The sequence below is a fragment of the Protomyctophum bolini genome, assembly GCF_963924005.1.
Source record: "Protomyctophum bolini genome assembly, chromosome: 24".
Taxonomy (NCBI): Eukaryota; Metazoa; Chordata; class Actinopteri; order Myctophiformes; family Myctophidae; genus Protomyctophum; species Protomyctophum bolini.
The window spans coordinates 13,558,241-13,573,614 of record NC_137885.1 but is presented as its reverse complement, the minus strand read 5'-3'; the positions used below and the strand labels follow the sequence as shown (position 1 = coordinate 13,573,614).

General features: G+C 42.2%; 1 protein-coding gene across 1 annotated transcript in view; it reads left to right on the top strand.

Moving 5' to 3' along the window:
- Window positions 1-13,581, top strand: part of drc11 (dynein regulatory complex subunit 11) — a gene marked incomplete at its 5' end in the record, with an annotated part of 82,714 nt that extends 69,133 nt beyond the window's left edge. The window contains 5 exons of the mRNA XM_080758543.1: window positions 1,938-2,137; window positions 6,471-6,557; window positions 8,648-8,825; window positions 9,740-9,981; window positions 13,044-13,581. Of these exons, the coding sequence (XP_080614669.1) occupies window positions 1,938-2,137; window positions 6,471-6,557; window positions 8,648-8,825; window positions 9,740-9,981; window positions 13,044-13,199 (863 nt within the window). The 3' untranslated portion in view covers window positions 13,200-13,581. The remainder of the gene's footprint in view (window positions 1-1,937; window positions 2,138-6,470; window positions 6,558-8,647; window positions 8,826-9,739; window positions 9,982-13,043) is intronic.
- Between the last annotated feature and the right edge of the window lie 1,793 nt (window positions 13,582-15,374).

Sequence of the window (15,374 nt, the reverse complement as noted above, 5' to 3'; positions counted from 1 at the left end):
GACGACCATCATTTTAATCATGGTTAAGATCAGAGAAACACACAATAGGCCTATAAAGTTGTGGATCTGGCTGTACTGTACACTGAACGCTACGCAGCGGACCATATGGGTGTCGGTGCACGTTAATGTCACCGTCGAGCATATTTCATTTTTGTTAACATGTGTTATGCTCCATTTTCTGAAATGTTACAGTTTTGGACATGCAAGGTTGTTCCATGCAACTCCAGAGGACAAGCCAAGAATATTATCACCTTTATGCTGTTCCGTGGAGTTTGACTACAATTTGCAATTACAATTTAGGCATTTTTGCAGACGCTCTTAATCCAGAGCGATTTACATTAAGCAAGAACTAGAAGCATGGCAATACATCACATACATACAAAGTAGTTATCATGAATCATACGTAAGCTAAGAACGTAACATTGGAATATCTCCCACACTTCTCTTTATATCGACGGGTCTAGAGCATAATGAATCATAGCTCCATGTGGAAGAGTGATTAAAAGTGCTTGTCACTCATGATATTACTGGACAGGTATTGGTTACGACCTGACAACTTTTGTAGTTTGTAGAATAAGCACAGGAAAGTACAGTTCAATACAAGGTTTACAAAGACTCTAGCAGCTCCTCTTAGCCTAACCCATTTAGGCCTGACGTCGAAATCTAAAGAAATTCTTCTAAATCATGACAATTTTCTGAAAAATCTCATGTTTCTATATCAGTGGTGCTCAATATTTCATGTCAAGGACCCCTAATCATCAGAAGCAAAGCTTTGAGTTAAAAATGTTCGCTCTGTAAGAATATATTTTCAAGATTTTTCAAAAATAGCAGACCTACAATACATGGGCGGACTAAAAAGCTTAATAATTAAATCTACGGAGCTCTCCATGGTTTTGACAAAACGCGAGGTCTTTTCTGATTGTCCGGTGATCCCGACTGGAACATTGGCGCTTTCTATAGCAAGGATGGCCTCATTTTAGCTCGCTAGCATTGCCGCTAATCATTTAGCATCCGAAACATTTTTGAAAGCAATGTTTAGCTGTAAATTACACGGCTGTCATGTTGGAAACAGCAGTAAATCAAGCAGGGCGGCAGGTGCTCTGAGGCTCTGATTAGACGTTGGTCTGTTATAGAGTCATAGCCAGAAATATCATATATAGGCCTATACCAGACAGTGCTGGGTGTATACTGGGTGGCAGCAACGGGAAGCCAACAAAGGTATAACGGAATAGGTTGGAGACGTGTGGACATTTAGGGAGGTAGAAGACCTAGACGTGCTGCAGCGTTTAAGCATAATTTTGGAGCCGCTTCAGAGAGCATTGTCCACTTTGATCTGACTTGTTTTATTCTCTGGGTGTTTTGGAACTTAAAGGCTTGGCAACACAGGGTGGGGCCGTAAGTACAAAGTCCATGATGCAAAGTCTGATGACGTTGAATCACTTCCTGTCTCTACCCTGTGAAGTATTGTACTGTGGGATTTGGGGAATCTGGGACCAAATGGTTGTTGAGGCACGGACGGACATCCCAGAGCTGCTATAGGCTGGGCCTGGGTGCTGTTGAACAGTATAAGCAGTGGCGTGCACAGACATTTAGAGGGGCAGGTGCTCAAGTGAAAAAAGGGCACCTTGTGCAGCGCGTGGATCCGTCCGGTTGCCTTAATAGTGTGAGATTTATAGATTCTGGGGCCTAAATAATATATTGGAAGCTTTTTTATCAAGAATTCATCAATGTCACCATGGTCCACATACTGTACAGTGTACACTGTCTAGCTCTAGCACCCCCTAGTGTCTATCTGTGCACACCACTGAGTATAAGAATACAAATTATTCAGGACATTCAGGACTCTTGAGCTAAAAGAGGTCCCCGAGAAAACTCATGTAAAAATATATTTGCGCCTGTCCTGACAAAACAGAAAACTTGTGTTCTTGGTCCCTCAGGCTCCCGTTGCATCCACGAGAAGGCTCCTCTGGTGAAGTCGCTGCTGCTGGCGGGACCGTCCGGCGTGGGGAAGAAGATGCTGGTTCACGCCATCTGTACAGAGACCGGAGCCAACCTCTTCAACCTCTCGCCTGGCAACCTGGCGGGCAAGTTCCCTGGTCGCAGTGGCCTCCATTACCTGCTGCACATGGTCTTCAAGGTAGGGGGCTAAAGCTGTTATTTGCAGCACCATAGAGCAGGGGTTCTCAACCCGTGGGTCGCCAATTTATTTTGGGGGGGGTCCCCAAATTATTTTATATATATCTGGTTTCAGTATTTATTTATGATATATTTTCTCTATTATTATATTAAGGTAATTTTTGCAGTCTGTTTGTATTGGTGGTGGGGAGTGGGGCGGGGAGGTGGTTGAGAGACATGGCCAAAAGCATTTCCGGGTGTCGCCAGCCAAAATGTTTGAGAACCCCTGCCATAGAGAAGGGGTCTTCAATGTTTTCAAGTCCAAGATTAGTCCTAGCTGAGAGAGAGATGAAGCAGGTACCCCCCCACTACATGTCGTTTATCATGTTGGATTCATGTTAATGTGTATTTTGCCGATATTTTACCTCTTAAAACCTGGGAGGGGAAAGAAGCGTACCACCTACACTCCTACAGTATGTAGACGTGCTTGGCTGACAACACTGCAGAGCTCAAGAACCTGATGTTGGATAGGAAATTGTGGAGGGCAGCGATCCAGGAATCCCGAGTTGGTAGCTAGTGGTACCCCTCAAAAATACAATATAGTTATAGTTACCGTTATAATTCTTAGTGTGAGTGTGAATTTGTTGAATGTTGTTGAGACCGAAGACAAATTTCCACAAGTGGACAATAAATTAAACTACTAACGGGTCCATTTGGTTCCATTTGTACACTCTCAGAGTTAAAATTAACAATGATTTTACAATATAAATTGGGGTCCCAGAGATAGAAATGCCATTAAATGGGGGGTCCGTAGACTAATATGCATGTCAAACTGGGAGTCCTTGAAATTGAACAGGTTGAGAATCACTGCTAGAGTCGTAAACATCTTCTCTCATGAGGGTCCCTGGCATATCTTTTCAAATGGGGGTCCGCAGGCTAATTAGTGTCATTTTGGGGGTCCTTGACATAAAAATGGTTGGGAACCACTGCCCTAGGCCTAGGGGACCCGGACAACCCTGTTTGAAGACCCCTGCCATAAAGCTTAGTCGATAAAAAAACACACACACTGACATGGGGATATCAGAAACCCTTCCACGTCAACCTGTCCATACATGCACAACTTTGAATAAAACCTCACGAATTCTAAAAAAGTAAGCTTTACAATGTTATCACGTAGAACGTAACGAGAGCGTTAAAAAGCACAGACGTGCTTTTCTGCGTCTGTAAGCTGCGGACACAAAGCGGTGGTGTTGGCCAGGATGTTTATCACAGATGGCTATCAGGTCAACTGTGTGTGTGTGTGTGTGTGTGTGTGTGTGTGTGTGTGTGTGTGTGTGTGTTCTATCCTTCTGCATGACTACAACTCAGAGGCAAATATACTGTATTGTACTTTTATTCCACTACAATCATTTCACACTTCACAGCTTTAATTACTTTCTACTTTGCAGATTTAGCTTATGAATACAAAATATACATGAACCAATAAAGTGATGTACATAGCATTGTAAGCTTGTAGATTGAACATTTTCAAATAATTTTAAGTACTATTACTTTACTTATGGTGTAATTACTGTATATCTTGATTCCAATACCTTTGTACTTGAATACAGGCCTTTTACTTACTGTGCAACAGTATTTTGATATTGTGGTATTACTACTTTTACTTAAGTAAAACATGGGAGTACTTATCCCACTGACCATAACGCTTGTTACAGTATGCATGATGCGTGTGTGTACTGTACATGTGTGAGCAGATCCATCTGGCTTGTAATGTACCCCTCTCCAAACAGCTGTCTTTACATGCAAACAGCACCAGTCTGCTTGTTGTTGTGTTTGGAGCTACAGTATGCTGCTCTGTGTTTGGGGTCTGTCAGCACCCTATCTAAGTGTGCATTGTATTTAATTGTGGGAGTGGGATTAGGATCATGTCTTGACGGGTCAGGATGTCCTATGCGTGCTGGCACAGGGGGGGCTAGCTCTATTCCACAGCCTTTGTCCTCGCAATCTTTTTGACTGTTTTCTTTTTCTTTTTTTTTATGCACACATGGCAACCTTTTAAAAGTGACTTTTAACAATAGAAAGTACCTGCATCTGCCGGGCAATTTATAATAACCGTTGGCACTTCGTTAAACACGAAGTTGTTGTGCATGGTCACAATGTGATGGTGTTCTCTTGACTATGTTTTAACAAAGCAGTCAAAGTGACATTAATTGCCGTCTCTGCAATTATATATTTTAAATGGCGGTTTGTTTTGCAATATGTGTGAGGCTAGATGTATACATTTTCAAATGAAATATTTCTAAAAAGGTAAATAGTGAATTTATATTGCGCTTTTATCTAAAGTGCCTTACATAGATTGTGCATTACATCGTTTACTACCTATTCTCACTGACGAAAACTAAATGGAAACTAAGCTATGATGATTAAAACTAAGACTAAATATATTGACAATTTTGTCAAAAATAAAAACTAGACTAAAATCTTAGGCAGGGACTAGTGGACAAGATATCCAGTATAACTAAGTCATTTTACACTTGGTTGTATGCTTGCGTGTGCATGCACGCGTGCGCATGCTGTTGCTCTGTAACGAAATAGAAATGTCATAATAGTGTGTGGGTGTTGATTTGGCTTGATTCTGCTCAGAGACCACAGTAGTTTTGGCTTGTGTCATTGCTTGGTTGTCTTATCTGCATACAGTTAAGGCATTGTTCCGAGCTGAAGCATTGCGCGACACGTGGGATTGACGGGTGGCTGTTCTTTGTTCATTTGATGTCACTATTTAGTGTTTGTGATACTTTAACTTGCTGAGGTTGAACAAAGCGCTGGAGTCTTTGGACGCATCCTGCTCCCTCAAGTCAAGTCATTGAGTTGTTGAGGCTCTTTATTGACATGTAAATGTCCTTACCCTGCAGAATGCTTAGGTTAGGCGGTGGTGGGTGCTTGTAGATGAATAAACAAGATATCCCACCATGGAGGCGTAAACAATTCACTAATGCCGGATTTGCGCTTTTACTCGGAAACCAAACAAAGCATGCTCCCCCTCCGTGAGCGTCGTCTTGTCCGGCCTTCCGGAATCAGAGGCAGTCGTTTGAGGAACCAGGGGATGGTCATCGCCACCCACATAGCGTTCACATGTAACCTTAAAGGACCTAGAACATAACATTTAACTTTTTAACATTAGAATTTAGTTTTTGTCGACTAAAACTAGACTAACACTAAAACATTCCAGGTGACTAAAATGTGACTAAAACTAAATTAAAACTATTTAAGAGACTAATGACTAAAACTAAAATCTAAATTTTCCGCCAAAAACAACACTGGAGGGAACCTCTGGTCTAAGGGTTGCAATCTGCAGTTTGACAGCTGTTGTTGGTACATTCTATACATTGCATTAATTTCACCAAATACTCACACAAAATGCACTGTGAACGCAGTCCCAGATGCTCCCGGTGCTGAACGTTGAGCAACAGAACGGATGTTTTGTTGTTTTTCCCGAAATAAGTAGAGCATGCTAAAGTTGCATAACTCGATTGTTGTCAAAAACATAATTCTAAAGTTACAACGCTCACTTCATAACATGCGGGCGTCGATGGGGAAAACAACTGCTGTTGCGACACATTGTTGCACATTTAACCATAGGCCGGACTTTTTCAAGTTTTTTTTCAACATTTTCATATTCATATATAAAATTCACATTTTCAAAACCGGCAAAAATAGCCTACGATCTACATGGTAAATCACCGTACCCCGATGCAACACGTTGTCTGCTTGTAGACTGCGGATTGTGCAAGTTGTTGTACGAGGAAGTAGGAAGTGGTTAATGTTTCTGTGTGAGTGCTTGTCCTGAAGTGACTTTTGTGTTTAAAAAGACCGTCCTCGTGTGTGTGTGTGTGTGTGTGTGTGTGTGTGTGTGTGTGTGTCTGTGTGTGTGTGTGTGTATGTGTGTGTGTGTCTCTCTCTCTCCTCCACAGCTCTCTTCCCTCCTATCCACGCTTATACACACATGCGTGCACACATTCATATGCATGTGCAAAAATCACTCTTTCATGCACAAGTACAAGTCTCCCAGGGTTTTAAATCACTGTGTGTGTGTGTGTGTGTGTGTGTGTGTGTGTGTGTGTGTGTGTGTGTGTGTGTGTGTGTGTGTGTCCTGCTGTGACATTGGGACGTTTTCATGTTGACGGGCTCTAACACAAACAGTTTTGGTGTCGATTCATCCCTATAAATGTACTGTACGGCAATTACTGGTACTTTTGTCTCAGTCTGTGCGTGTGACTGTGTGTGTGTGTTTATGACTGTGTGTGTGTATGACTGTGTGTGTGTATGACTGTGTGTGCGTGCTGTGCATGCGGCAGGTGGCTCGCCAGCTGCAGCCCTCAGTCATTTGGATCGGAGACGCAGAGAAGACCTTCTACAAGAAAGTACCGAAGACGGAGAAAGAGGTGAAAATAAAACTGACACTGTACAGGTCACAGTATACAGAACAGCTGACTCCAGATCAGTATGTGTCACATAAGGCATAATGTATGGCTGAGTGGTCATTGTTTATAGATAAATCACCGACAGGCTGATTAACCACCGACGTGAATACATACATTAATAAATTGACACAACAAAACGAGGTATTTCCTTGCTTGGTAAATTAAAGTATTCCATAAAAGTGTCGCGCTGGCCGGCGTCTGCCCAGCTGCAGCACAGTCGGAAAACAAGGAAGTGAGTTGATCAAATAGAATCCATTTTCGCGTTACTGCTTCGTTTATTTCTCGCTCAAATGTTTCCAAAAACATTTTTTGAGAGCAATGTTTAGCTGTCAATGGCATTGTGACAGTGTGTGTTAACATGACTGTCATGTTGGAAACGACACTAAATCAAGCGGCTGCAGCCAGGTTCTCCGAGGGTTTGATTAGGCAGCGGTCTGTTATTGATTCATTATGCAGAAATAACTGACTGATGAATTTGGCGATTGACCAATCAGAAGCATTCAGCAATAACTGACTCCAGATAAGTTAACTATTCCGCTTGGTTAAAATCAGAAAGACTGTAGTGGTTGCTATGGAAACCTCTTTTAGCCAAATTCCACAACTCTGAAATTCATTCAAAGGTTACTTCTCGCATTATTTTGCTTTATAGCTTACTTAGAATTCGACTTATTTGACGGAGGTAATTTTATATTATATAAAATCATAATATTCTGCAAGATAAAAAATAATAGATTTAAAGTCAAAATTGTGGTCAGATGCACAACCAAGGCTCTTAGACATTGTTTAGACATTGTTTTCAAGAGGTTGTAGATGGACTTCTTTGTAAAACAAAGTGTGTGTGTTTCACCTTTCCACAGTGAAAGTGCTGGCTCACAGCTTAACTCTGAGCTCATACTGCCCTCTTGGGGCAATTTAACATACAAAAAGTGGGACAGCATTGTCATTTTACATTTTAGCACATTGGTTCACCACTATTTTGTATTCAAAAATAGCACCACAGCACGATGTAGATCTGCTATTTTTGAAGGAGATAAAAAAAAGCAAAATGGCCTATATTTGTAACATTTGGAACAACATATTTTGAGATGCGAGGGGGGGGGGGGGGGGGGGGTCTGCGGCCAAATTCATATAATTTTGGGGGTCCTTAACATGAAAACGTTTGAAAACCAATAGAAGGTATGCGCGTGACATCATCGTACCTGCAAGTTATGCGGGAATGCCCACTGAGTGGCAAAAAACTACTTTCTGGCCTTGACAGCCCATTCACCCAAACAGAAAAGTCCTGTCCTGCATTAAAAAACTCACCAACATTGCAGCTGTGAAAAGCTTTAATCATCCTCTTTCTATCTGCAAAAGTTTTTGTTTAATAAGAATCCACCATAGAAATGTTATGAGCTACTTGCTGTCAAGAACTTATTTTTCTAAGTGTCGGAGTTTGGAAGTGCTTGTTTTCAATAACACAACATTTAGCTGCCTCCTGCATTATGTGACATTTAGAAACAGGTGGTACGCAGGGCGGTTCCAAACTCCAACACTTCATGTTGCGCAATGTTTTGCCACTCAGTCTAGATGGGAAAATCATGCATGCGCATACTCTCTATAACGTATAGAAACACGTTTTTTAGAAAACGTAGATTAGGATTTAGAAGACATTCGTATAGAATCGGCCTGCATGTCTGAATTCTGGGCTGGTTTTAAGCATTATGTTATACTTTAGCTATACTCTAGCTTAGATCTACAAGCTCATAGCGTGGCACCGAGTGCCAGCTTGTAGGTCTGCTATTTTAGAAAAATCGTGAAAATGTGGCGCAAATATTTGAATATATATTCTTTCAGATATATTTCATTTTTAACTAAAATCTTTGCTTCTGGGGGGTCCCTGGAACAACATATTTTCAGATGGGGGTCGGCAGCCCATTACATATCATTTGTGGGGTCCTTGACATGAAACATTGATCACCACTGATACAGAAACATAGGTATTTCAGAAAAAAAAGAAAAAAAAATTCTCGACGTCGGGCCTAAATGGGTTTCAAAACGCACTCTTCCAGATGGAGCCCAAGAGGCTGAAGAAGGACCTGGCTAAGGTTCTGAAGGGCATGAAGCCGGAGGACAGAGTCCTGCTGGTGGGGACGAGCCGCAGGCCCTTCGACGCTGACCTCAAGCCCTTCTGTAAGGTCTACAGGAAGATCCTCCTCATCCCCAGACCAGACTACGCCTCCAGGCTAGGTAGGACAATTGATTGATTGATTGATTGATGTATTAACAGTTACAGTACATTTCAAGCACAACTCAATACAAAAACTGTCAACTGTGAGTGGACGACGCCATAAAAGTATTACACTTGTTTACAAGAGGGTCCACCGTTTTCAATTCATCATAACATTTAGAGACGTACAAATATACACTTGTATATAGCCAAAAAACTGGTAATCATCATAGAGGAGGTAAAAAGGGAAAAGAATATATACAGTGAGGGGGAAAAGGGGGGGGGGGAAGGATTCAGACTTTACGTAGGTGCCCTCTGAGAGCGGTTTTGAAGGAGTCAAGGGATTCAATGACAATTGGTAGGGCGTATATATATATATATATATATATATATATATATATATATAAACAGGTAGCTTTTCGTGCACATCCAAGTGGGCAAGGCATAAAATGTAGACCAGGGTAAGAGGAAGAGGAAGCGACCGCGCACTCCAGAGACGCTCAGGACAAGATTATTTTTGCTTTATTTGCACGACGCGTTCGCCAGGTGCTTTGCATATATATATATATATATATATAAAACTATACATTGCCTTTATATCAGGGAAAGCATCTGTGTCATTTTAGTTAATACTATATATCGTTGGGTAGAACCCTTTTCATGTGTTTTCTTTCCATAAATGTACGCCCTACTACATGATCAATGATCATCCTACAGTGTACAATTTTCAATTTAGGCATTTAGAAGACACTCTTAATACAGAGCGACTTACATTAAGCAAGAACAAAAAGCATGGCAATACATCACATACATAACAAGTTATCATGAAACATACGTAAGCTAAGAATGTAACAACCACATTAATAACGTAATAACCCCACACTCCCCCTGTCCTTCCCTCTGCCCCCCTCGTCGCCCGCACTGCCTCCTCCAGTCCTGTGGAGGGAGCTGTTGCACAGCGGTGGTGGTGCCAGGGCCGGGCCGGGCCTGGACCTGAGCTCCCTGGCCAAGGTGACGGACGGTTACACCCCTGGTCACATCCTGCGGGCGGTGCGCTGGGTGCTGAGTCCCCGCAGGCTGAGTCAGCTGCCCTCCAGAGCCCTCGTCGCCTCCGAGTTCATTCCCCCGCTCGCCCGACAGGACCCCGTCTTCAAAGAGGAGGAGGAGGCCTTCAAGGTCAGATTTTGTCGAGTAAAACTATGATTTTTTTTTCGCTGATGAAAAAAAATACAAATTTTGCCATGATGACTAAAACTAAATATACTGACAATTTTGTCGAAAAATAAAAATTTGACAAAAATATTAGGGAGCTGAGATTTGTTGCGCTGTGCTGAAAAGAGCACATCTACAAGCACACAACGCGTCGCGCTACGGCAGGTTGTGTGCTTGTAGATCTGCTGTTTTCAGCCAAGTGTAAAAATCTGCCATTGCCGCCATCAAAAAAACAACTGAATGCTATTTAGTCGAAAACTAGACGTTTCTAGACAAACTAGACATTTCAGATGACTAAAATATGACTGAAACTAAAATAAGTTTTATTCCAAAGACTATGACTAAACCAAAATGAAAATTTCCCATGCAGCCTGTGGACCCACGCGGGGCCCTCTTGGTGATGGAGGGTATTGCAAGCGGGCCCCGAATTAATGTTGACAATCACTACGATTTTAATGAGAATATAACTATTGCAAGAATTGCAGCCGTTCGTAGGTGCCCTTTGAGAGCGGTTTTAAAGGAGTCAAGGGATTTAATGACCATTGGTAGGGCGTTCCACATTTTGGTGTTATAGGAGCGAAAATAATTTAGACTAGTCATTGGTTAGACCAGTCATTAGTCCTACAACTACAACCTATCTCAAACCCTCACCCTAAACCTAACCTCCCACGGGGCTGCACACCTAAACCTAACCTTAACCCATGTCTAACCAATGACTAGTCCAAACTAAGTATGCACCCCGAATTTAGTCCCTTGTTTGTCCCGAATCGGGACTCGGGAGGCATACTTTGGTTGGACATAACATTGGTTAGACATAGCATTGGTTCGACTGGATTAAGGTTGGTGAGGGGTGCGTTAAAACGACCGGATTAAGTTTGGTGAGGGGTGCGTTAAGGGTTGGGAGAGGATTAAGGTTAGGTTTAATTAGGTGTGCTGCCCCGTGGGAGGTTAGGGTGAGGGTTTGAGATATCGGACCCGCCGAATCTGGGTTGCACATGGTTTGTTGAGCTCCCCCTGGTTTTGTGGGTGTGGACTTTGTTGACATTAAGGAAGTATTTAGAGCGGTGCAACATGGTATCTTGGTGGTTTGCACTGAAAAGATCATGGCAGAAGCAGAAGAATGAATACCTGGCAGGCAGTCAAATGTGTGAATGAGATAAGCCTTGAAGAGCTATTTTACACTACAGTATAGATGTATGCACAATGAACAACCTCACTCACAATAAATAATACAAGAGTACAAATACCGGTATGTATTGTGTTCACAGCGAGGGGCCATAGTTCTCTCGCATGTGTTCGTGAGTGTGAGATTGAGTTGAAAAAGTGTATCCCTGCAGGAACTAATATCAGCCAGCAGAGGGCAGCCTATCTCTACTATGTTTGTTCAGTTGTGGGACCGAGTCCAGACTCAGATCTGTGTGGGGGTGTACTGTACTGTAATGTACTGTACTTGTGAGGGGCCCAAAGTTTAGTAGAATTTGACATGGACAGTGTGAGGTCCATTTTTCTCATCCTTTTTTCTCAACCAAAAAACGGTTTAGTGGTTTAACCCATTTAGACCCGATTCTACAAATGCCTTTCTAAATCATGACAGTTTTCTGAAAAGCCTATGTTTCTATGTCAGTGGTTCTCAAACATTTTCATGTCAAGGAGAAACTCCTAGAATTATGTATTTGGCCGCCGACCCCATCTCAAAATATGTTGTTCCAGCCTCCAGGGACCCCCCAGAAGCAAAGATTTGAGTTACAAACGTTCGCTCTGAAAGAATATATATTCAGATTTTCGCCACATTTTCACGATTTTTCAGAAATTGCAGACCTACAAGACCTACTAGTAACACGCCACTCGGTGGCGCACAATGAGCTTGTAGATCTGCTATTTTTCAATAGATAAAGTATAACACAATCCTTAAAACACCAAAAGGGGTTCCCATCCAGAATAAGGAAAATATCTGGGTTGGGCTTATCAGGGATTGGAACATTTAGAGGGTATAGGCTTAGGAGTTGGGGTATGAATTTTCTTAGTTGTGCAGTGTGTGGTGATGCCATAGACACACACCGAAAAATAGCTGATCTACAAGCTCACAACGCGTCGTAAGCTTGTCGACAGTGTTGCATTGGGGAATCTATATCTCTGGGGGTGCATACGTTTTGTCCGACATACCATTGGTCCGATAACGACAACCTATCTGAAACCCTAACCCTAACCTCCCACGTTGCAGCACACCTAAACCTAACCTTAACCCTCTCCCAACCCTTTAACGCATTACTCACCAACCTTAATCCAGTCGGACCAATGCCTGTCGAACCAATGATATGTCGACCCAAAGTATGCCTCCCAATCTCTGGTGGGACGCTATTTTAAAGACGTTTCCACGCATGCTTAACGCTACACTACATGTCACTCAATGTATCCCTGCCATGTGTCTAGGCCAGTGTGGTTTTCAACCTTTTTCATGTCCAGGCCCATTATTTATTCTGCATTTGAGCCACAGGGACCACCATGTGATGAGGTATAGCATATCTAAACCAAAAATGTGGGTATTTTGTTAAAATAATGTAACTCTTGAGAGCGTAAAATTAAACCAAATGGACGGCCGGGTCCATTTTGTTTCATTTTACGCTCTCAAGAGTTAAAGATCTACAAGGGTCCATTTGGTTACCAAATCTGCATTAATTTAGCTGGGGACCACCTGGAACCCCCTCAAGGCCCACTGGTGGTCCCCAGGACGGCAGGACCACAGGTTAGACGTCAATGACCCCTAGAATTATCTGCATTTGGCCGCCGACTCCCATCTCAAAATATGTTGTTCCAGGGACCTCCCAGAAGCAAAGATTTGAGTTCACTCTGAAAGAATATATATTCAAAGATTTGCTCCACATTTTCACGATTTTTCAAAAATAGCAGATCTACGAGCTCATAGCGCGGCACCGAGTGCCGCGCTACGAGCTTGTAGATCTGCTTGAAACGCAGAAAGGGGTTCCCGTCCAGAACGGGTTAATACAAAGTGTGTGTGTCTTCTACAGATGTGGTACAGCAGAACCCCACTGGGCAGGAGGAAGGCACGCGCGGCAAAAACCCTAGAAGAAGCAGCCGAGCTGAAGAAAGGTAAAGACGGGAAGAGCAAAGGAATGTCCAAGACCGACGTCAAGAAGAAGAAGATTACATCCAAGAAGAAGTGACAAGGTGACTGAGGATCTGAATCTAAAGCAGAACCAACTCTATACATGTATGTTTACTGCTGAAATGGACGATGCAGAATTTCCGAGTGTGTCCGAGGATTATGCCAAGGTGTGTGTGTGTGTGTGTGATCTTTGTCACTGTCGGGTGGAAACCTCATACATCCAAACGCTTATTACTTTACAGTACTTGGTTCCCAAACTTTTTCATGTCTAGTCACCCAAAATGACATTCATTATCCCGCGGACCCCCATTTGAAAATATACACCAAGGACCCCCATAAGTTTGTATGGCTCTAGCAGTGATTCTCAACCATTTTCATTTCAAGGGTTTGACCTGAATTAGGCTACAGACCCCCATTTAATGGCAATTCTATCTCTTGGACCCCAATGTATATTGTTAAATCACTGTTACTTTCACTCAGAGTCTGACGTTTGCTTTCATCTCTATTCTTCTGCCTGCACATATACATATGTCATGTCCTATTGTGAGTGATTAGGGGAATGGGATCAATGTCACATGATTCCCTTGTTTGACCCTGCAAAAAAACTCTTATTGGCAGAATCGCGGAAAGAAATACTCACTTTAAGAAGAAATCTATATTAAAAAAATATATATATATATAAGATTATTTTTTACAGAACTACTTTTCTAAAACAGGAGATGCTTTCCAGGTTTTAATGGATTGAAGCCAAAACTGCTTAAATTAATAATTTGAGCATTTTAACCCATTTTGGACTGAGGTCGATTACAAAAAAGTCTTCTGAATTCTAACCGTTTTCTGAAAAACCTATGTTTCTATGTCAATGGTGCTCAACCTTTTTTATGTCAAGGACCTCCAGACATTTCTATATTTGGCCACTGACCCTCATCTCAAAATATGTTGTTCCAGAGACTCCCCAGAAGCAAAGATTTGAGTTAAAAACGTTGAAAGAATATATATTCAAAGATTTGCTCCACATTTTCACAGTTTAAAAAATTAGCAGATCTACAAGCTCATAGCTAGTACCACGCTACGAGCTTGTATTTTTCAATAGCTGGAGTATAACATAATGCTTAATTGAAACACCGAAAGGGGTTCCCGTTCTGAATGTGTTAACAATAGATTTGTTGTCGTGCCACATCTGTGATGATGACATATTACATTTTGCATCGGCTCAGTGTTGAGTATGTTGTAATTTGTAACGAGCACTGATGTGTATTTGTCTCCTCTGCTCGGCGCCGCGATGCACGCCCACTGTCCCGAGACGAATCATCAACTCTCTGTACACACACACACACACACACACACACACACACACACATACACACACACACACACTGGCATAATGGATTTTAATGATGAACATTCGCAGACAAATAAATTAGTTAATGCAATGGTAATACGCTCAGACATGCAGATGCACACGCACGCATGCACACACACACACACACCCACACACCGCCTCCTTGGCACAGCCGTGCCAGCGTGGCAAGGCTTTCTATGCCACAGAGCTGTTAATTAGCCTGTGTAATTTTCATTGTTGCCAATTACAGCCAGGGGGCTTTCGAACGGCACCTTTTCCCCAGGTGTGTGTGTGTGTGTGTGTGTGTGTGTGTGTGTGTGTGTGTGTGCGCTCTCTAACGAACTGGCCTGTCCTGCCAAGCGGCTGACCCAGTTCGTAGACGTGTCCCCTAGGACCCTCCCTCCTTCCTATCCTGTCGTCTCCTTCACTGCACTTTTCCCCCTCCCCCCTTATTGGCTCCTGTCCCTCTCCATCTCTCTCTTATACAGTTCTACACCAAGGGTTCCCAAACTTTATTAATATTATTATTATTATTATTATTATTGGCCCCTGTCTCTCTCTCTTATACAGTTCTACACCAAGGGTTCCCAAACTTTATTAATATTATTATTATTATTATTATTGGCTCCTGTCCCTCTCCATCTCTCTCTTATACAGTTCTACACCAAGGGTTCCCAAACTTTATTATTATTATTATTATTATTATTATTATTGGCTCCTGTCCCTCTCCATCTCTCTCTTATACAGTTCTACACCAAGGGTTCCCAAACTTTATTATTATTATTATTATTATTGGCTCCTGTCCCTCTCCATCTCTCTCTTATACAGTTCTACACCAAGGGTTCCCAAACTTTATTAATATTATTATTATTATTGGCTCCTGTCCCTCTC